General features: G+C 40.6%; 2 protein-coding genes across 5 annotated transcripts in view; one reads left to right on the top strand and one right to left on the bottom strand.

The window, feature by feature from the left end:
• The window catches only part of FER1L5 (fer-1 like family member 5), a 47,033-nt gene extending 41,427 nt beyond the window's left edge, over nucleotides 1-5,606 (top strand). The window contains 13 exon segments of the mRNA XM_069071912.1: nucleotides 294-385; nucleotides 998-1,168; nucleotides 1,415-1,560; nucleotides 1,821-1,960; nucleotides 2,287-2,375; nucleotides 2,688-2,783; nucleotides 3,069-3,210; nucleotides 4,136-4,235; nucleotides 4,319-4,512; nucleotides 4,693-4,802; nucleotides 5,099-5,246; nucleotides 5,408-5,529; nucleotides 5,531-5,606. Of these exon segments, the coding sequence (XP_068928013.1) occupies nucleotides 294-385; nucleotides 998-1,168; nucleotides 1,415-1,560; nucleotides 1,821-1,960; nucleotides 2,287-2,375; nucleotides 2,688-2,783; nucleotides 3,069-3,210; nucleotides 4,136-4,235; nucleotides 4,319-4,512; nucleotides 4,693-4,802; nucleotides 5,099-5,246; nucleotides 5,408-5,529; nucleotides 5,531-5,606 (1,626 nt within the window).
• The window catches only part of LMAN2L (lectin, mannose binding 2 like), a 102,086-nt gene that overhangs the window by 51,339 nt on the left and 27,267 nt on the right, over nucleotides 1-23,480 (bottom strand). For 3 of the 4 annotated variants that reach the window (XM_069071911.1, XM_069071908.1, XM_069071909.1), the window contains 4 exons: nucleotides 22,493-22,654; nucleotides 22,257-22,371; nucleotides 8,839-8,958; nucleotides 6,704-8,422 (listed from right to left, as the gene is read on the bottom strand). In XM_069071911.1, the coding sequence (XP_068928012.1) occupies nucleotides 8,280-8,422; nucleotides 8,839-8,958; nucleotides 22,257-22,371; nucleotides 22,493-22,654 (540 nt within the window). In that variant the 3' untranslated portion in view covers nucleotides 6,704-8,279. Of the gene's footprint in view, nucleotides 1-6,703; nucleotides 8,423-8,838; nucleotides 8,959-22,256; nucleotides 22,372-22,492; nucleotides 22,655-23,480 lie in introns of those variants that run through there. The other variant, XM_069071910.1, reaches the window with a different exon arrangement.

The raw sequence follows: 23,480 nt of genomic DNA, 5'->3' as shown, positions 1-23,480 counted from the left end.
TGGGGTTCTGCCCTCTTCACTGCCATCCCACCCAGGGACCTAGTTCTCCTATTGGTACCCCATCACAGCCCACCTGTAGACTACACACCTTCCTTTATGGATCCCATGATTCCAAATGACCCCAAGGTCCTTCAGTCCTCTATTCCTGGAGAGCTGAATCCAGTTTTTTCCCTGTCCTTCCCAATGTCTGTTTCTTGATATGACAAGTTCCTATTCTTCAGTGTTCCCTTGTTCCCCTAACCTGTGTTGATTGGCTCAACTTCATTTTTGTGCCTATGCCTCTGCACCACCAGTGTGACCCTTACGTGATCCTGAAACTGGGCAAGACAGTGCTGGGTAACCGGCACCATTATAAGCCCAACACTGTGGATCCCATCTTTGGCATGTAAGCTTTCCTCTCTTCCTCCAACTCATTCAATCCTCTTCTAATAATACTGAGGCATTTTAAGTCCTTTTTGGGCTGGAACCCTCAACCAAAGGCCAACCCAGACTGGTCTTTTTATCTCCCACAATGTCTTACACATAGCAGTTAACTTAATATTTGTTACTAACCCTAACCCTAAATAGGCTACTCAAGTTCTACTCTTCCCTACTGTCAAAACTAGCCTTTCCCAGGATTCAGGGATTACAGTCTGCTGCTCTAAGTCAGTCTGAAAAAAACTATTTGGAAACTTATGGCTACAAATGCAATGGCCACTGATTAAGGGGATAGTAATTAAGGTGATCTCATGTCCCATATATCAAGAATGTTTTCCGATGATAGCAAGATGAAGAGGATTGAGCACTGATATGTAGCCTATCTTGTTAGTGACAAGATGCTGGCAAGGAATATGGGGAAAACCCATTTCTATTAGGAACCCAGACACATGTCTAGCTGGGATAGTGGAGTACACGTAGTCCTATCTGGAAGTAGGGGATACACACCAGATGGCCACTACAGACATTTCCTTGTCCTGGGACTCAGACGTCAATAATCTTGAGTCTTCTTCACCCCCAGGATGTTTGAGCTGAACTGCACCATCCCCCTGGAGAAAGACCTGGAAATCACTCTTTTTGATTTTGACTTAATTTTACCGGATGATAAGATCGGGTCCACAGTCATCGACCTGGAGAACCGGCTCCTGTCCAGCTCTGGTGCTCGCTGTGGGCTTCCCAAGTCCTACTGCTTGTGAGAGGGGGAGCCCGATCCCAGCATTCAAGGAAGGTTAAGGGAGGAGTGACAAGTTCCAGACAATAGAGATACACAATCTCTACTGGGTCCCATTCATTGGAGCCCTTGCATCTCGTACTGGGTTGTCTCTACTTGTTACTATCCAATCCTTCAGGGCCACATTCCCACAGAACCCCATGAGGTTCTAATCCTTCTGATCCCTAAAACATTCCAACAGTTTTACTCCCACACTCATCTCCCCAGGTCAGGGCCCTTTCAGTGGAGGGACCAGCTAACCCCAAGTCACCTCCTAGAACGCTATGCCCACAGGAAGGGGCTGCCCCCACCTGATTTCAGCACTGAGGACTATATCACATTCAGTGGGAGGATCTTCAGGCTACGTAACTTTGGTGAGTTCCCCAACCCTATCTAACCCCTGAAGTCACCAGCATACAAGATGGGCATAGATAGCCAAAAAGACAACCTGGAAAAAACAATTCATGGAACTTAAAATTGCAAGGGCAAAGAAAGTTTCCCAATGCCCTTGATTTTGGTCCTTAAGGTCATCTCTCCCAGGGGGAATAACTTCTATAGTTTCTACATGGACTTGTACAGGGGGGGCAGACTATGTATAGCCTAACTATTGTAATCTTTGTTCCACATTTCCTAGAACGACATACTCCTCCCATTAAGTACTTAGGTTCTCCAAAAGAGCGCCTGGCACTATACCTCTTGCAAGCTCAGGGACAGGTGCCTGAGCATGTGGAGACACGAACTCTGTACTCAAACACCCAGCCAGGTATTGACCAGGTATGTGTTGGGGGTGGAGCTTGAATATACACAGCCTATTTTATGGAAGAGTTAAGGATTAAATACAGGCACCAAGCAGGGGAGGGCAGATACTTCTATTTGGTAATGTTCCACTGTGAACGGAGAACAATGATTCATGTATACACATACATAAGCAAATGTGTTTGCATTCATGTACCTATAATCAGATGGGACTTCAGAGATGCCTTTCTTCACAGTACCACTTTTTAGGAACTCAACTCCAAGGGGCTCTAAGACTTCTAAAAAGGCAGTCAGGTCACAAGAATAAGGCAAATACCAACTGGCAATGCTATCTCTGGTTCTAGGGGAAGGTGCAGTTGTGGGTGGACATCTTCCCCCTGCATCTTGGGTCTCCAGGGCCTGCAGTCAACATCAGTATTCGAAAGGCCAAAAGGTGAGAGTTACCTTTCCCCCTACATACACCTGGCCAGAATAGCCAGTTACATACTATATCACAAGCAAGTTGGAATTTATTTTCCCTGCCCCTGGACACTGAATTTAAATGTCCTTCCTCCACCCCAAAAATTTCTCACCACTATTGGTAATGTGTGGATGATCCTCCACTAGACTCAGAAGGTAGTGTTCTACCTTGAAGCCAGGCCATCATAGGCTCTGCATGCTCTAATCTGGAGCCATGGAGAGAAACAGCCAGCCCCTCCCCATGGTCATGGGTCAATAGCCTGGTCTCAGAATGCAGTGATCATAGGTATGAATTGCGCTGCATCATCTGGGAGACAAGAAATGTGGACCTACAAGACGTCAATATAACTGGAGAGAGAATGAGTGATATCTACATCAAAGGGTGAGGGCACAGGGAATGGGGAGGAGATGGGAAGAGGACCAAGAATTAAGCATGACTAAACATGTCCTAGACCCTCCAAGTTGGACCCCTCTCTCCATAAGTTCCCTGGTCTCTCCCATACTATCTAGGCTTCCCCAATCCTGGAGATGGCATCTTGGCCCTTTCAACCATACCCATCGTTGAATGGTGCCCTTTTTACACTGGATCAACTTAGGGGGCCAATGGGTGCACAGGGGAGGAAGGGTTGAGTGTATGTGGACCTAGGATGGTGCATTTCGGTTACAGATGGTTGCATGACATGGAGGACGACATGCAAAAGACAGATATCCACTATCGATCACTTACTGGGTCTGGGAATTTCAACTGGAGGTTCATCTTCCCCTTTAACTACCTGCCCACAGAACAGGTCTGCATTCTGAGCAAGAAGGTAAGGAGGAATAAACTGTAGAAACTGCAACTCTTTCTGGGTTCTCACAACATATTCAGACAGGCAGGACATCTGCATCACCCAAACCTGTTATTCCTTGAAGACAAAGTTCAAGTATAGGATGTAGCAAAGCAACTTCTCTTCTCAAGCTGCCTAAACCATTCCTTTTTCTCCCTCTCTCAGCAGAGGACCATACCTCTTTCTTGACCGATTAAACGAGCACCATTTGCCATGAGTTCCCCTCTTCTTTCCCACTCCACACCTAGAACCCTCTTAATATCCTCTGCCTCTCTCCAATATGCCCACTATACTATCTCTAGTCTCTGATGAACAGACAGCCCTCCTCTTTGCCAAGGCCTTGTAACCTTGATTCCATTCCTCCCCATCTTGTCCTTGATAACATTCCTTTGCTCACATTTTTTTGGTTTCCCTATCTACTGGCTTTACTACTGCTTCCTACAAACACACCCAGGTCTCTCCAACTCTTAAAAAAAACAGAACCCTCACCCAACCCTGCCAACTCTTCAAGCTATTGTCCTATATCTCCCTTCACTTTCACAGCCAAATTCCTAGAAATGACTATTTTTATTGTTAAATGAAATTACCCTCCTCATTCCATGGCTTCTGACTTTATTATTGCACAGAAACCACCCTGTAGTTACCTAATATCTCTAAATAGTCAATTCCAATTACTTTTTCTCAGCTCTGATTATTCTTGACTTCTCCGTAACATCAGACAGTTAACCACACTCCTTTCCTTACTTACATATGTATGAGTTGTCTTCCCCAAGAAAATATAAGTTCCTTAAGCACAGAGTCTGTTTCATTTTTGCATTTCTAGCACATTCTTGCACAGTGCCTGGCACATAGCAAATACTTAATAAATACTTGCTGATTAACTGAAATGTTTCCCATTTATATGTAGGAATTCATTTGGAGTTTGGATCCCACAGTGGAGAAGGTCCCACCCCGACTTCTAATCCAGATTTGGGACAATGATAAGTTCCTTTCCGATGACTTTTTAGGTAAGGGACTGAGTTGGGGCCTTGGAACCCTAAGGGCAAAGAAGACACTTTTTTCCCCTCTGATGGTCTTTTTCTCGTCTTAGGAATTCTAGAGCTAGATCTATGTGAAATGCCAACCCCTGCCCTGGAGTCCAATGAATGCACCCTCAGCATGATGGAAAACAAGCCCAAGTGGCCATTTAAGTTCCTCCACAAGCATGTCTCCATCTTCAGGCAGAAAACTATCACTGGCTGGTGGCCATGTCAGGTTCTGGATAATGGCAAATGGCGTTTGTCGGTAGGAGCCAGAGAGATTTCCTGTTCTATACTCTGGGCGGGACATTAGGGCTACTCTGAGTATCTTGTTTGTAAACAACAAGAGATAAATCCTTTCCCTTCCCCCTCTGGGTCGTAGGAGATCTCAGATTCCTGATAACTGATCTCATTAAGTCCCTACCACTACCTCCGGTGTTTCCAGGGCAAAGTAAAGATGACTCTGGAGGTGCTGACAAAGGAGGAGGCTGAAGAAAGACCAGCTGGGAGAGGCCGCTCTGAACCCAACCAATACCCTACACTTCATGCACCCATGTAAGGGTCACACAAAGAAAAGGCAAAAGCTTCCAAATACCTTTGCTCTCCCCTTCATCCTTGAACTAATCTAAAAACCTAATACCATTGGGAGTCCTGGCAGGCCTACGAGGGAAAAGATAGAGCTTTTTCTCATCACACAATAGCCTGACTAGTTGACACCAAGGACAGAGACAGTTATTTTGTGCTTTAAAAAACCTCTTTGCTCTAGGTTTCTTCTACCTGAAATTTCTTTTTCCCTTTTCTCCCTCACCCTCACCCCTGGCTTATTATACATTTCCTGAATGGGGACACAGACGACCAGAAAGTTCATTCCTGTGGTTCCTATCACCTTGGCTCAGTATACGCTACATCTTTTGGCATCGCTACCGCCGGAAATTTACATTCACCTTTGTAATGATGAGCATATTGCTCCTGGTGCTAATCTTTATCTATTCTACTCCTGTAAGTGATGGGAAATAGGGAGGCAGGGAGGGAGAAAAAAACTTATAGGGTCTAAATCTCCCATCTATAATGGCTCCACAGGAACAATCCCTTAGTGACTGCCTTCCAGAGGGAGGCAACCTACAGGGCATTATAATCTGACCAGATCCCATTCTTTCCAGAGCTATTTAGCTATGAAGTTGATCAAACCTGAGTTTCGGATAGCTGGACCTCTACCTGGAGAGTTTGTCAAAAGTCTCAAAAGAACATTAACAGTCACCCCCAGAAGCTCTCCTACTTATTCTCAGACTACAGACACAAGCTAACCACAAAAAATCCACCAACGACTTGGATATTTTTTCTGCTCTCCCTGCCCCATGAATGCAATTTACTCCCCTGTGGGACTTTCTTGTCTATATCCCTCCTATTATTAAACCTTTATTGCTCTCATTGTTTGAAGCCCTGAGGTTTATAGGGTTATTAAAAAGAAAATCAAATTAAAAAATTTTCCCATGTCACCATCTATGGGCCATAGACTCAAAAATGGAGGGCAAATAGCTCAAGTGGTCCATAACTGGCCACTTCGGCAAAGAAACAAACTCCCTTAAGTAGGACAGAGCTGTGGGAAGAATGAAGAAGAAATTCCCACCCAAATAAAAATGTCTGGTGTCAGAGGATTTCATTATAAATTCAAATTGTTCGATGGTAAGGAGAGTGATACAGTAGCAAATGCCAGGAAAAGAAGAGTGGCATTCTTTGTGCCTGTAACTCTTGCTCTTTACAGAATCTGAAGGGTTCAAGTCTGCTTGTAGTAAAGAAGAAAGGCCCAAGTACTCAGAATAGGCACACCAGAGCTGTTACTGCTGCCCCATTAAACCTCCACCCCACAGAATGCTGCTTAATTCCTCAGCCAACACAGGAGCTGAGCCTACAGGAAGCCACTCCTGGTGCACATGTCCACCAGTCTATGTGCCTTAGACAGTATTCCAATTCAAAACAACCCACATCTCTGTTTTGCCACATGTGCCTCCCTCCTCAAACCTCCAATCAGGCTAAAAAGTAACACAAAATGGCAAACTGGACACTTGGTTCCCCAGCTTGTAACATCCAGTCAAATTCTACCTTCTTAAAGGCCGTGCGTAATTAAAATTCTGGGCTACAATTTGGACTCTAATCCCCATGGAGTAGGACCAGCCTTTGAGTAGGGTAAGGTTTCTGCTACAGGAGAGAACCGATAACTTTGAGTAAATAGCTTACCACTGCAAGAGTTCCATCTGTAACCCAACAGGCCAACAGTTCAGGCATACAGGGTTACTGACATGAGGAACCTCCAAACCAGCTAAGGCTAACCCTTCATACCAGGTTTGCCCAACCTGGGAGAAACCAGGGCAGGAGGGAGCTGAAACCAAAGATGCTTAAAAAGCTGCATAAACAAACATACTCGCAGGCAGGAAGAGGACCAGTACACGTGACCAAACTTCAGATTCAGTCCCACCTGAGGTTTTATTAATAGGCCTCTGCTCCCAAGCTGTAGGATGGTGGCTTCATTTACCACCAGGGCTACTAGGAAACTCCAAGCAAAAAAGGGGCCAGGACTTGCAGATGAATCCTAGGCCCTTTCCTGTCCTGGGATTACTTCTATATGGGACACATTCAGTCTCAGGCTCAAACCTCCCCCAAGACCCAACCCCAAGTGGAAAGGCACTGAGGCACCATGTTATTCTTTATCCCTGTTAGTCACTATGAGAACTTCCTTTGTGATAGATATACACAGAACAGCATGAAGGCTTCAGTCCCTTTTTAGATTAGACTTTGGCCTACTAACCAAATCGGTCATGTCAATGACAAGGAGGCAAATGATTCCCTAGCAGATAAGATAGCAGGGAAAGATTTATAGAACATTTCTCCTGAAAATAGCTAACCCTCCTCTTCTCAGGAGAGATGGAAGGGGCTCAATATTCCTAGGAGCAGCTTTTGTTTCTCCCAATAATGAGGCCAAATAATCTTTCATCCCTGGGCTGTGGGAGGAAGCCTTCATACTTTCTGAACATAAATGGCAAGATCCAAGAAATCACCACAAACCCAAAACATGCAATTCAGCAGCTCTGGCAAGTCCCAGAGCAAGTGTTAGGGGAGACTAAGAGGAGCTGCTGGGCCCTTTTATACTCTTGGGAAAAAGTATCCTGAATTCTAGGCAGTTCATTTATACAACAACCATTCCCTAACAAAAACATTCAAGGTATTACAGGTCGATGGCTGGGAGGCTCACTGCCAGACCACCAAGTAAACTCAAGAAAGACCCATAATCACAGAACAGGGGATGGAAGATTGAGGTAAAGCTGCACTGAAACAAAGGGAGAGAATATGCTCAACCTTCTGATCCTTAAGGAAATGTCAATGAAAAGTCATGCTTTCTTGCAGCTCCAGACTTCCAGCCATCCATACAGGTGAGGCAATGCAGTCTGCTTCCAGCTGGTAAAGAACTTCAGAGGAAGGAGAGGAGGGACATGGAGAGAAGGGAGGGACAGGGGAAGAGTCATTTATTTCTAGGAAAACCTTACTGCAAAAAAGTCTAAGACATAATAAAGATCAGTGAATGAATGGCTGGAAGTACCAAAGAGTTATTGATTTCTAGGAATAAATCTCAGTGCTTGGGGGTTTAGAAACTGCAGTACAACTCCCCTTTTGCGTTGGCCTTCAAGGTATCCTGTGCTATAAAATTTTGGCCTGTGATTTTGATTTCACAAAAAACCCCAAAGAGTACATTCTCCCCATCCTTCTTGGCTCCCAGCTGGTAGGACCTCAGGGAAAGGCACATCACAGCAGCACAGTCCCCATTATGAATGGGGTTCCTGTCTCAGAATTAGATGTTCCCACAGATTCCTATGGAAATGAGAGGCAGTGTCCCTGGGTTTGAAGCTCCAGTTACAAAACAAAGTCAAGGGCTCTGATGTCTGAGACGGAAGAAGTCCTCCTGGTGGGCTGCATGTTGGGGTCAGCGCTTCTCACCCTGTGCCTAAAAGTTATAGTCACAGTGGTGGCAGCCACGAGAGCTCAGTAGAAACGCTTTCGACTCTGGTCCTGCCATTTGTTGTAGACAATGATGCCGATGACAAGAGCAAACACAGCAGCCACCAGAGAGAAGAAGACAATAAGGAAGAGGGCCAGGCCACTTAAGGGCTCCATTGGGAGTGTCACTGAGGAATCACAAGCAAGAGAAAACTCTGTCAGAAACAGTATAGTGGGGACAACTCAGTCAAGTAGCAGTAAGGGCACTGAGCTATTACTCTCATTTCTGAGTTTGTCCTAAGAATCCAAGGTCCAGGTTCTCCTCTTCTAGACACTTCCGCTTCCCCTCCTAGGAACAAAGGTAACCACCCTAGCCCCCTCTCTACTGCCTAGAATGACACCATAAAGATGAACTAGACTGCTTATGAAGTAGTGAAGTTTTCTTAGAAGGAAACCAGCCTTGGAATGATTGCAGAAAGGAGAAAAGCTGAAAACCTGCAGGTGTTACTGGTTTGGGAAGGAACCTGAGCCCTCCCATCTTCAGATCCCCATGTATTTCAACTGCTCTTCTCCCACAACATGACAATTTCCCTTGTTTCCTTACCCTCAGGCAGCTTCATATTGTCCACTGAGGGCAAAAATACATCTCGGTGCAGCTTTTCTTCTTCTGGAGTTCGCTCTACTGTAAGCTCAAAAAGTTTCAGGGAGATGATATCATGGTTATCTAGTGAAGGAAGAGCAAGAGGATCCAGGTCATTTCAAGGAAGATAAAAGAAAGAAGACACACACAAAAAAATGATTTTCCAAAACAAGGCATGCTTTAAAAGGCCTGCTGCTAAGTAAGTCTTTAATGGAACAGTTAAAAGGTAATGTTGCCTTTGGAGAGACAACCGTTATAGAATGTGGCAACCTTCTTGTGACCCCATAATTGTAGGATGGATCCCATTAAAATCCACCAAAGAGGGAATATGTATAAACTGGAGACTGGAATTCTTGACATATCAATAACTGAACTGACTCCCACTGTTGCTATGGCTGGAAGAGACTTCAGTAAATGTCCATCTGGGTAATATCTCATCAATGAGGACAAAACCCCCTTGATCTGTTAGAGCTAAAACTCTAGACTGCAAAACAGTATGAAAAAACTAGACTACCAAATGTCAAACAATACTAAACACATTTAACCATCAAAATTATTTGATATTGGTTTAAAACTAGAGAGGCCAATCAATGGAACAGTCCACAACATACAAGAAGTAAAAAAACCTCACAGCCCAGTGTCCAATAAATTCAAAGATTCCAGCTACTGGGTAAGGACAAACTATTGGACAAAAACTGCTGGGAAAACTAGAAAGCAGTCTGGCAGAAATTAGGTTTTATCAATACCTCTGTAACCTCCAAATGGCTATATGACCTAGACATAAAAGAGCATATCAAGAGCAGGAAAAAAATTACTCTTTGAGATCATACAAATGGGAAAAGGACCCGTATGCACAAAAATATTTATAGCAGCTCTTTTTGTGGTGGCAAAGAATTGGAAATCAAGGAGATGCCCTTAAATTGGGAAATGGCTGAACAAGTTGTAGTATGTGGATGTAATGAAATACTATTGTGCTATAAGAAATGAGGAGCAGACAGACTTCATAATAACCTGGAGAGTCTTATATAAACTGATGCTGAGTGAGGGGAGCAGAACCCAACATTGTACACAATTATAGACACATCATATCTGTGATGACTAACTTTGATAGACTGGGTTCTTCTCAGCAATGCAAGGGGATAAGACAACTCCAAAGGACTCATGATGGAAAAGGCTATCCAAATCCAGAGAAAGAATTACGGAGTCTGAATGCAGACTGAAGCAAACTACTTGTTCTCTCTCTTTTTTGTTTTGTTTTGTTTCTTCTTCCTTGTTATTCATTCCATTGGTTATAATTCTTTATAATTTAACTAATGTTTAATGTGAAGGTATATGTAGAACCTATATCAGACCACATGCTGTCATGGCGGGAAAAGGGGGAGGAGAGAGAGGGGTAGAAAATTAAGAACTAAAAAACTTGTGGAACTAAATGTTATAAACTAAAAGTAAATAAATTAAAAAAAAAGAAATTACTCTTTGGATCTTAAGATAGGGAAATAATTCATAAATAAACAAGGCCATAGAAAGGCTCACAGAGGGGGCGGCTAGGTAGTGCAGTGAACAGAGCACTGGCCCTGGAGTCAGGAGGACCTGAGTTCAAATCCAGCCTCAGACACTTAACACAAAAACTAGCCATATGACCTTGGGCAAGTCACTTAACCCCAACTGCCCTCCAAAAAGCAGAAGGAAGGAAGGAAGGAAGGAAGGAAGGAAGGAAGGAAAGAAAGGAAAAAAGGAAGAGCATCAAAAAACCTTTAAAAAAAGGCTCACAGAAAATAAAATGGAAAATGCAGGAAAAATAAGAAGGGAAATAAGTAGCAGGGGAAAAAATTTATAAGATGATTCTCTGATAAAGGTCTCATATTCAAGATCAAGTGCCATTCTCTAAATATATAAATGGTCAAAGGATATTAATAGGTAATTTTTAAAGGAAGAAATCTAATGAAATAAAATAAATGCTCCAAATGAAATATGAAAAAATACTCCACTAATAATTTGTAAAATGCAAATTAAAAGCAATTCTTAGATTCTACCTCATATTCATCCAATTAACAAAGATGACAAAAATGGAAAATGACAAATGCTAGAGGAGCTACTTTAATGAACTGCTGGTGGAGCTGCAAATTGGTCCAGCTATTTTATAAAGTCATTTCCAAAAAATCACTATATAATGTGCACTGCTGACCCAGCAATACCACTACTAGGTCTATAACCCAGATATCGAGGAAAAGGACATTTTATATATATATATATATATTTTAAGCAATTGGGTTTAAGTAACTTGCTCAAGGTTACACAGCCAGTTATTTCTGGGTGTGGTGCTAAGTATCTGAGCCCGGATTTGAACCCCAGGTCATCCCGACACTGGGGCCGGTGCTCTTACTCTCTGAGCCACCTGGCCGCCCCTAAAGGACATATATTTATAAAACCATTTAGAGAAGCTCTTTTTTGTAGAGGCAAAGAACTGGAAACTAGTAGATTACCCACCTATTGAAGAATGACTGAACAAATTATGGTATAGGCTAATGAAATTCTACCGTGCCATATGAAAATATCAAAAGGGGTCTATTTCAGAGAACCCTGGAAAGATTCTAGGAACTGATACAAAGAGAAGTATCCAGGACAATAACAACAATGCAAAGAAAAATGCTGAAAGACTCAAGAACCCTTATCAATCATGCAATGACCAACTACAATTCCCTAAAAACAATGAAAAAGCTGTACTAAACGTGCAAGATTAAACATACATTTTTAGACATGACCAACATGAAAATCTGTTACTATGTGTATTTGTTACAATGGCATTCTCCTTCTTTTATCCAATGAGAGTGGAGAAATTAGAAAATAAAAACAATTCCTAGGAACATGCTTCTAAAAGAATTCTGACACCAAGAGCTGGTACAACTTAGTAAGAAGCCAGTAGTTCATCCTTTCTGGTTGCTTTTAATCACCCCCTGCATGATATAGTGACAACAAGAATCCTGGAAAAAATAGGCACTTCTCCAGGTAGCAATATGTTGAGGGATTCAACAAGATCATTCTCACTGTCAAATTTAGGACAAGGTCTCATTAGGATAAAAAAACCAGAAAACTTCTACTCTGACATTTCTACCAACTAGGAACATTATCTGGTTGTCACCCAAACAGGCAAGGTCAGGTAAATTGTATTGAGACTAAAAACCTATGTACTAATTGAGAACAGAACCACCAGTAAGACCATAACATTAACTCTAGTTACACAGGTATCTTAACAGAGTCCTAGGGTCAAAACTAAAGGTATCAGAACTGAGAGAGAAACCAGACCTCAAACACTATTGTGTTTGAGCACCCATAGCCAATGAGATGCCAACAGTGAGTAAAAGGTTTAAACCAGAAGAGATCCAGGCAGAGTCTACTGTTCTAGAATACTCCTAGAACATATGAATGTAGCCTGAATCATGCTTGTCTAAAAAACTATCAAAGGAGCAGCCCAAAAAATACTGGACTTTACTGTGCTGAACTGAGATTGGACTAAGGGCTAATTCAATCAACACTCAACAGCATCAACCCAAGCCTCTCAACTAGCCATAAACATAACAATAATCAACTTAGCATTAAAGTAGAATAAGAAAGACTCCCCTGCTTTTAAAACCATTCAGAACTTAGCCCTAACTTACCTTTATAGGATCCTAGTGCATTAGTCTTCCCCTTTATTTCTCTATGGTCCATTCAAACTGGTCTTCCCTGTTCCTCACATCAAGCACTGCAACCCCTGCCTTTGTATCAGTTGTCCCTCATGCTTGGAATATTCTCCCTCCTCACTTCTGCCTTATGGAATCCATCACTACCTTCAAGAGTCAGGTGATCCATCCTGCCAATTACTATTGCTCTCTCTCACTACATTTTTATTATGAAAACACACACACACACACACACACACACACACACACACACACTTTCCCCCTCACTAGAATATAAGCTCTTTAACAGCAAGGACTGCTTCACTTTTTGTCTTTGCACCTCCACAGTCTAGCACAATGCCAGGCACACAAGAGGGGCTTGAAAATGTTCAACTTATTACTGGCTTTTGCCATGTTCAGAAGGATTCAAGTTAGCAGGAGAGAATTCAGAGGAGGGCAATCAGAATCGTGAAAGACCTCGAGTCCATGTCCAGAGGATCTGGTGAAAGATATTTAGTCAAAAAACAGAAGACTCAAGAACAACATAATTGTCTTCAAGTAATGGGAAAGAATGAATTAGACTTGCTCAGCTTGGCCCCAGAGGGCAAGTGATATAGAAGTAGATAGATTTTTAAATTTTTAAAATTTTTTAATTTGCTTTTTGGAGGGCAATTTGGGTTAAGTGACTTGCCCAAAGTCACACGGCTAGTAAGTGTATCAAGTGTCTGAGGCTGGAATTGAACTCAGGTCCTCCTGACTCCAGGGCCACTTCCTAACAATTAGAGCTTTACAAAAGTGAACTGCTTGGGAGGTAGTTGTCTGTCTCATTATAGGTCATCAAGTAAAAGCTTCATGACCACTTGTCAGGTGTGTTATAGGAGATACTCCTTTTCATGTATGGGGTGGGCACTAAGGGCCTTTCCAACTCAAAAATTCTAAGATTCTACCCTTAAGGAGTTTATAATCAAGTTGGGAAGAGAAGCTAACATAACAAGGAACAAATCAAAGCATAAGTGTTAAAAGTGTGTGATATTCTAAAAGTGTTCACTCAATGGACTGCCTATCCAATTATATCTCATATTCCAGAAAACAGGCATTTTTTATTCATTTAGTTTTCCTATGTGGATTGTTAGGTCATTCTCTTTGAATGGCAAGAATCTCAGCAAGAAAGCCCTATGGTTTTCTGGGACTTAAAATACTATTTAGAAAAAAAAAAGGCCCTACGCAGAAGGTAGTACCTTGAGCTGTGCTTTGTAAGGAAACTGGGGTTTCTACAATTTAAATGTAAAATCATAGATGACACTGTGAAAGATATGCTCTGCAAGACAGGTGTCAATCTGAGGCAATGCAGTTGAACCAGATTAAAATGTTATAAAGAAATATAAGAAAATAAATAAAAATACAGTACAACATACATAATGCTACGTTGTGGTTTTCTAAGTCAATATGCTAGCCACAGAGATTTGTTTCTATTTAAGTTTGAGGCCACTGCTCTATAATAAGGGTTCTTAACTGGGATCTGTGAATTTGAACTTCACTAAAAAAATTAATAACTACATTTTAATAATCAGTTTCCTTTATAATTCTAATATTTGTTATTTTATGCCTTTAAAGACCTTTCTGCAAAAAGGGTCCATAACAAAAAAAAAGGTTAAGAACCCCTACTCTACAATCATGGTGAATACCTTGTTGAAAAATACATGTCCCTCATGATTGAAAGAGATATCCACATTCAGAGAGATGCAGTCTGAATGCAGATTGTAAAAAACCATTTGCTATGTTTCTTTTTCTTATTTTGTTTCCTCTTTCCCACTGCTCATTCCATCAGTTATAATTCTTCTTTACAACCTGACTAATGATTAATGTTCAGATATTTGTAGATCCTATATTAGAGTGTGTTCAGCCATGATAGGGGGGAGGGGGAAGGAGAGAGTGGGGGAGAAAATTTAAAACTCAAGGGACTGTGGAACTAGGTTGTAAACTAAAAGTGAATAAACAAATCAATTTAAAAAAAAAGAAAAATACATATCCTGATTGCACATGCATAGCTTATCAAATTGCTTGTCTTCTCAATGAGGGCGTTGTGGGAAGGAGGCAGAGAATTTGGAACTAAAAAATTTTTAAAGTGAATGTTAAAAATTGTATATGTAATTGGGGGAAATAAAATATTAAAATTTTAAAATAGAAAATGGAAAAATACATGTCCCTTTTTATTTGGTGATGTTAGAACAAAGCTGTCCCTTTGTTGGTTGCATCTATCAAAGAAGCTTGCATGATGTTATATATATGGGACACACGTTGTTGGAAGAGTGTCTGTAATTGTGCTTTTTACTTTACAGAATGAGATACCTTCTTAAAAAATTAGCAAATAATATGCACAGAGGGATGTCCATTCCTTTCAGTCAACTGTGTAACTGTGAAGATATGATCTGCTATAGAAAACAGTTTGTGAAAGCCTGCTTGTTGCCATTTCATATTTTCTTCAGGGATACCCTCAATACATGTGTAGATCATTTTCATGAGTATTTCTGTAAATATGATATCAGAGAGCAGGTGTCTGGTTTGTGAGTTATTGACATCTTCTAAATACTTCTTAAATATGTGATCTTTTCCAATTATTCTGTATGTTCTTTTCTTTTATGTATCTTATAAAACTGATACTTTGAAAATTGGGTTGCCTCAACCCAAAATGATTATTTTCTGACTATATGTGGTCTGGTCCAGCTGTTCTTCCTGTCTTCATCTTAGGCGTCATTTCCATTTCCTCACATATTATATGAGGACTGAAATAGTAGAATCTAAATATGGTGAAACCATTATCACTGATAATAGAAAACAGTTTGTTGGAGAAATGCTGGCATATCTGTTCCATTTTTCATTTCTTTATCTCCCTTCCAGTTTCATCTGGGATGATCTGGTTTAGATGGGCCACATGCCAAGCTTTCTGAAGAACTGATTTTCTCCCCTTTGCTCATCTCAATGATTTGTGGTGATATTATAATTTTCCTTTGTTCTCTTCCACAACATTTTATGGATGAGTTTAAATACTAAACGAGTGATGCTATGGCTGCCACATCTCTAGTTGGCAAGGAGATCAAGTCTGTTTATTAGTTAAAATGATTTCTGCGCTTTTTTGGCATTCTCCTCATGGTAACTGCCAAATTCTAGAAAATTATGATAATTAAGATAACCTCTTTTTCAGCATTAAGTCTATTTTGAATAGGTCAGGTTATAGGTATTTTATCACACATATAGTATCTTTTTTTCTCACCTTCATACTATCTTCTGTTTTGGTGTTAACTTTTATTTTGTTCCAATTAGTCAATCATCTGACTGTACACTGAGACATGATTTAGAAATGATATATCAGTAACCACAGATATTTTGTCTATTAAAATACAGTTAATTTCTTTTTGGGGGAAGATGTTGTTTGGTGCTCATAATAATTAGCTCCTCTGGGTTTCTGATTACCCTATGAACCTTTGACTTTTTATTTCTTAACACTGAACCATTTAACAAATTTTTCACAATCTCCCTTATGCCCACCTTGCAATCAAATTACCAAATATTATCATGTATGTTAAACTTTGAAGAATATTGTCAAGTTCATAGAATTTCTTTGCTTCTTCATAATTTGTACCAAAACTTAACAAACTACAGTTATCTCCACATTGGTCTTTTTTGTTTATGTTAAACAAAAGAATTGAAAGGCAAGACAATCAAATGTCTCCATGAAAAAATGTTTCTTGTCACATTAGAATATGCAATGAAACCAACTTTTTTTGTGTGTATCTTCAAAGACAGGCAGCTGATGGCCCAATGGATAGAAGGTGGAGCCTGGAGTCATGAAGACCTAAGTTCAAATTCAGCCTCAGACACTTACTAGTTGTGTTACCTTGGACAAGTTATTTAACTTCTGCCTGCCTCAGTTTGCTCTTCTGTAAAATGGGGATAATAAGAGTACCTACCTCCCAGGGTTATTGTGGTGATCAAATGAGAGAATAATTGTAAAGTGCTTATCACAGTGCCTAGCACATTACAAATGCTACATAAATAGGAGCTATCATTATTACTCAAAAAGTACCTGTAGGCCTTCTTTCCATTTAGATGTGAATTTCTTATGTCTTCTAGTTCCACTTATAATGAAAATGTCAATTATAATATGGTTTGGTTCCTCCCATAACACATCAATTTGTTGATCACTGTCCAGTGATATCATATTTAAAGCAGGAGTGGTTAATTTTTATATGATCACTTAAAAACTATTTTATTCTTGCCATCCTCTGTCCCCTTCTGTTTTTTCTCTGCTATTATCACTCCTGGATGGGAGCTACAGAGGACTGGAGGTCATTTAAAAATTTTTCTTTTTTCCATGGGCTGGCATGATCAATATAATGTATTTACAGTATTTACTCAGGCTAGTCCTCCCCAATCTGTTGTCAAAATCATACCTGAAGCTTTTCTGGGTTGGCAGAACTTTCCAAAAGAACCTGTACTCCAGTAACAGCAATACTGCATTGATGATCAACTGTGAAAGACTTAACTACTGATCAAGACAATGATTCACAAAAATTCTAAAGGACTCATTATAAAAAATGCTATCAAACTCCAGAGAGAGCACTGTTATTCAATCAGAGTGTAGGATGAAGGATATTTTTCCCCTCCTTTCTATTTCTGGAAATATGGCTAATATGAAAATGTTTTGCATGACTTCATATGTATAAGGGGTACTGTATTTTTGCCTTCTTAATGGGTGGAAAGGAGAGGGGGAAAGAATTTGAAATTGAAAATAAAAATTAAAAATTAAATTTTAAAAAACAAAAAAAAGAAACTATGCTCCACAGATAGCCTTTGACAACCCAGAATCACCCTGAAGTCTCTAACAGATATCAAAGTATGACCTTCTTGAAGGTTATAAGGAAGAGGAGGATGTGCACATAAAAAAATAAACAAAACATGGAACTATGGACTAAATGAAGGAGGAGGAGGAGGAAGAAAAAGGAGGAAGAAGAGAAGTTGGGAGAAAATCACAGAAATAACAGAAGAACCAGTAACCTTTTGTACCATAGAAACCAAAGGAAAAGTTTTCAAGGAAAAGTCTATACTGAAAATGAATACAAATATTAGATTCTTCATTTAGCTACAAAAAAGGAACACATATAAAAGCTTGAAAAAGAATTTTATGAAAAATAACAGGTGAATAGCTGCAAGCACTGTAGAATAGTTATGAAGGATGCATGGACTGAGAAAAGAGCACTGAGGGATGGCCAGGTGGCTCAGCGAGTGGGAGCACGGGCCCCAGTGTCAGGATGACCTGGGGGATCGAATCCGGGCTCAGACACTTAGCACCCACCCAGAAACACCTGGCCGTGTAACCTTGAGCAAGTTACTTAACCCCAATTGCTTAGGGGCGGCCAGGTGGCTCAGCGAGTAAGTACACCGGCCCCAGTGTCAGGATGACCTGGATCGAATCCTGGGCTCAGATACTCAGCACCACACCCAGAAATAACTGTCCGTGTAACCTTGAGCAAGTTACTTAACCCCGATTGCTTTAAAAAAAAAAAAAAGAGCACTGAAATTGGCACAAAGGTCATCAGTCATCTTTAAAACAACAGTGTCAGGGGAAGAGAAACAGGACTTCCCCGCAGCTCCAGGCTTCCACCTCCTCCAATACATGTAAAAAATGACTCTAAACAAATTTTAGAGCTACAGAACCCACAAAGTGACAGAGAGACAGAGGGCCTGCTGAAGACAGGCCCGCAGGAAGGGGCTATCACACTGAGTGGGAGCTGAGCCCAGCCCCACGTGAGCCATGAGGTTTTGGCCCCAGGGCAGCCATGACCAGCAGTGGCCAGAGCAGACTTCAGGAGAGTGAAGCACCAGCAGCTATGGCAGTTTCTGGACTTCTAAACCCATAAAAGCCAAAGAGAAAGTAAAAGGTCAGTGTGGAACTCTGTTGGAACAGGGGTGGATGAAAGAGCACAATCTGGTCCCTGCCCCCAGGGCGAGAAGCAGCAGAGGTATGGCCGCTGCCTCAGCAGGTCCGGGCCAGCAGATTATAGGGGGATCAAGCAACTATTCAGAGGGTAATCACTCCTGCCTTGACCTGCTCGGATCTGGATTGTGATCTTGGGTGGAGGTCCTGGGATGTGTGGTCAGGTGCCAGAGCCTGTGGGGGCTGCAGAGAGGGCGCCCTCCTAATTGCTCCAGCAGCTGTGAAAACCCCAGCAATTTGGGACAAAGTTCTCTCCATTCTGAAAGCAGAGTTCTACTGTGGTAAAGAGTTTAAAAATCAAGTAACTGACTGGCAACATAAGCAAGCATAGGAAACGCAATCCTACCATAGATTCCTTTTTCAGGGACAAAAAGGATCAAAGGATGGAATGTGAGGAAGACAATGAAGTCAGAACTCCTGCACCAAAAGCTCCCAAGAAAAATATGAATTGGTTACAGGCCATGGAGGAGCTTGAGAAGGATTTTGCAAACCAAGTAAGAGAAGTGGAGGAAAATTTGGGAAGAGAAATAAGAATGATGCAAGAAAAGCAAGTCAACAGCCTAAATGAAGAAAATAACACCTTAAAAAATAGACTAACTCAGGGGCGGCCAGGTGGCTCAGTGAGTAAGAGCACCAGCTCCAGTGTTGGGACGACCTGGAGATCGAATCCCGGGCTCAGACACTCAGCACCACACCCAGAAATAACTGGCCGTGTAACCTTGAGCAAGTTACTTAACCCCGATTGCTTTAAAAAAAAAAAATAGACTAACTCAAATGGCAAAAGAGGCCCAAAAAGCCAATGAGGAGAAGAATGCCTTAAAAAGCCAAATTTGCCAGATAGAAAAGGAATTTCAAAAATTCACTGAAGAGAATAATTCCTTCAAAATTAAATTGGAGCAAACAGAAGATAATGACTTTATGAAAAATCAAGATACAGATCCAAACAAATGACAGAATAGAAGGCAATGTGAAATATCTTATGGGAAAAACCACTGACCTGGAAAATAGATCTAGGAGAGATAATTTAAAAATTATTGGACTACCTGAAAGCCATGATCAAAAAAAGAGCCTAGATGCCATCTTGTAAGAAATTATCAAACAAAATTGCCCTGATATTCTAGAACCAGAGGGCAAAATAGAAATTGAAAGAATTCACTGAACACCTCTTATAAAAGATCCCAAAAAGAAAACTCCTAGGAATATTATAGCCAAATTCCAGAGTTCCTGGGTCAAGGAGAAAATACTGCAAGCAGTCAGGAAGAAACAATTTGAGTATTGTGTAAACACAATCAGGATATCAGGATAACACAAGACCTAGCAGCTTCTACACTAAGGAAAAGAAGGGAATGGAATATGATATTCTGGAGGTCAAAGGAGCTAGGATTAAAACCAAGAATCACCTACCCAGCAAAACTGAGTATAATGCTTCAGGGGAAAATATGATAATTCAATGAAATAGAGGATTTTCAAGCATTCTTGATGAAAAAACCAGAGCTGAACAGAAAATTTAAAAAAAAAATTTGAAAAACACAAAAGAAAAAAAATTTTTTTTAAATGATATTTATTTATTTTTTGCTTTTTGGGGGGCAGGGCAATTGGGGTTAAGTGACTTACCCAAGGTCACACAGCTAGGTTTGTTGTTGTTTTTTTATAGAAAATCTGACTTTCGAATACAAGAAGCAAGAGAAGCATAAGAAGGTAAACAGGGAAAAAAATCATAAGGAACTTATTAAAGTTTAACTATTTACATTTCTACATGGAAAAAAGATAATTGTAACTCATAAGACTTTTCCCAGTATAAGCACAGTTGAAGGGAATATATATGTATACATACATATATGTGTATGTATAAGAGGGTATATGTGTGTATAAATATATATGCGAGTGTGTGCATATGTATGTACACATATACATAGACAGAGGGCACAGGATGAGTTGAATATGAAAGGATGATATCTAAAAAATAAAATTAAGAGGTGAGAGAGGAATATATTGGGAGGAGAAAGGGAAAGAAAGATTAGGGTAAATTATCTCATATAAAAGAGGCAAGAGATAACTGTTACAATGGAGGGGAAAAGCAGGAAGGTAAAAGGGAATGGGACAACCTTACTCTCATTGAATTTGGCTTAAGGGGGAAATAACATACACACTCAATTGGGTATTTTACCCTATAGGGAAAGAGGGGGGATGATGGAGGGGAGGGCATACTGGTGGATACGGTAGTTAGAAGCAAACACTTCTGAAAAGGGACAGGGTCAAAGGAGAAAATATAGTAAGTGAGGGGCAGGATAGGATGGAGGGAAATATAGTTAGTCTTTTACAATATACTTACTATAGAAATGTTTTGCATAACTACACATGTACAACCTATATTGAATTGCTTATCTTCCCAGTGAGGGTGGGTGAGGAGGAAAGAAAGGAAAAAATCTGGAATTCAAAGTTTTAAAAACAAATGTATATAAAAAAAATTTTTTTTAATACATGCAACTGGGAAATAAGATATACAGGGACCTGGGCATAGAAATTCATCTTGCCTTACTTGAAAGTTGAGGGGGGAAGGGGAATGATATAAGAGAGAACAGATTGGGGAAAGGGGTATTCAATAGGCTAGCTATTTGGGCAGGAGGTAGGGGCAACACAGGGAGAAAAATCTGTAACTCAATCTTGTAGAAATGAATGTTGAAAACTAAAAATAAATTTAAAAAATGGGAGGGGGGAAAAAAACAGCAGTGTCAGTAGAATGGCAGAAACAAAAGCCAGACTAGACTACAGAGGTTAAAATGAAAATGAATAGATAGCAAGCAGAGATAGAAAGGGTGGACATATTCAAAGAGTACAGAGAAAGAGAGGAAGGAGAGAATGAACATTAACTAGAATGGATAGTAAGATCAAGTGAGTCTTTTTTTGAGGAGACCTGAATACATTTGAAGGTAGAAGAAAGAAAGTCTTTGAGGAAGGAGATTTTAAAAAGATAGTTGCAGGAGAGAAAACTATGGAGGAATAGGTTCAAAGTTTAGAAGGAGAAGTATATTTTAATAAGGAAAGACAATTCTCTTTCACACAACCAACCTGATCTACCAAATATTCCTTTACCAGGAACAATACAAACCAGGTCAGGTTTCCAGAATGGACAACACTCATCCAGGACTTTAATGACCAGAGTCACCTAAAACTGAACTGGCCTCTGGATATAGCAAAGCAAGAGGGAGGAAAATACCTCTCTGTATTTGCCTTCCCAAATCATACACAAATTTGGACTACTCCTCTTAGAAATCTCATCAAGTGATCTACTGTGAATAACTCAGTAACATGATCCAAGACAATTCTGAAGGACTTATGAAGAAAGGTTCTGAAAGGTATGAAAAAAGATTCTCCAGAGAGAGACATGTCAGTATCTGAATGCAGACTGAAGATACTACTTCTTCACTTTCTTTATTTTTCTTAGGTTTTTTTGGTCTGTGTTTTCTTTCACAGCATGACTTAAAGGGAAATATGTTTTGCATGACTACACATGTATAACCTATGTCAAATTGCTTGCCTTCTCAATGAGGAGGGAGGGAAAGGACAGGGAGAATTTGGAACTCAAAATTTGAAAAAAAATGTTAAAATTGTTTTTACCTGTAATTGAGGATAAAAATAAAATATTAAATTAAAAAAATATGTATCATCAAGGGCTGGGTATGCATATATGACCTAAATTTAGGTAGAAAAGAATGCTTGTGATGTACCTGAGAGATCACCAGTGACAGAAGAGGTGCCAAAGAAGTAGCCCCGAGGTAGGCGGACTCCAGGCACATCAATGCAGTCCCTCCATTCGTGTTTGCCATCAATGTCCAACATAATCTAGAAGAAGACAAAGGGATGAATTGAGGGCCCTGCTATGAAAAAAAAAAACATAGAAAAAGAAGAAATATAGCCCACACTTACTTTCTCCAAAGCCAACCTTTCAGGGACGGGGACTCACCGTCAGGCGCCTCTTGACATAGCGGATCACCAGGAAAGTATCATGGTTGAGATTTCGAACCATGGCTGTGCAGCCACCCAATTCTGTGGGCCTCCCATCCCGCTCATGGTCATAGCTGAGGGAGCCATTGCTCACCATGGCTGAGACATATGGGAACACCCGCTGGAAAAACAATGGGGGAAAGAGAAGACCACGTTGGCAGAGATAAAGGAATACATGGAGGCACATGTGCACATAATCACTCAAGAACAATGGGAAATGCAGATGCAAGCAGCAGGAGCCATACAACCTCTAAGCAAACAAGAGAAGGCATCATCATAATCAACTTCTCCATTTCCATGCTTAGGCAGCCAATCAAAGTATAAACTCCTACTCTGAGAGGGAAAGGTCACCCGACTTCATGGCATGAACTTCAACTTGTCTCCAAAATGGGATGGATTTGAATTGGTGACAGAGAGGCTCCAAATCCTCAATCCTACCAGGGTACTCCATTGGAAAAAACAATTTAGCCAACATTGCTTTGAGTACTTTTCATGCTAACCTGGTGAGCCTTGTCTTTTTATTTGCATGGTCTGTCTTCCTGATTTGACTCTAAGCTCTTCAAAGGCAGGGATCATGCTTTATGTCTCTTGGCATCACCAATCACATCTGCTAGAGTGGTAGGTATTCAAAAGTATCTGACAGCTTAACCAATAAATTATTCATGGAAAATCTTCCCATTTAAGATAATTCCTTCCAACTTTAATACTAGAGAATACTGAAGAAGTTCAGATTTAGAGACAGTCCTGCTACTGTTAGTGTTGCTGAGTTATTACTCAGTTTGATAACATCTTACTAATGAAAACCCTGTTTTCTCAATCCTTTTTAAATCTTACTCATAAATAATTCTACCCACAAAATTCCCCCATAGAATGTTAAACACTGCCAGGTTCCTAACAAATGAGGTGTATTCTCATCTATTCCACAGTCCCTGACCTGAAAAAAAGTT

Source organism: Petaurus breviceps, unplaced genomic scaffold, assembly GCF_028583685.1.
Source record: "Petaurus breviceps papuanus isolate PSGF00001 unplaced genomic scaffold, PetGlider_PUasm1.0 90845, whole genome shotgun sequence".
In the NCBI taxonomy this organism is placed as follows: Eukaryota; Metazoa; Chordata; class Mammalia; order Diprotodontia; family Petauridae; genus Petaurus; species Petaurus breviceps.
The sequence above is the reverse complement of the archived record's forward strand: the minus strand, read 5'-3'. Positions and strand labels throughout refer to the sequence as shown.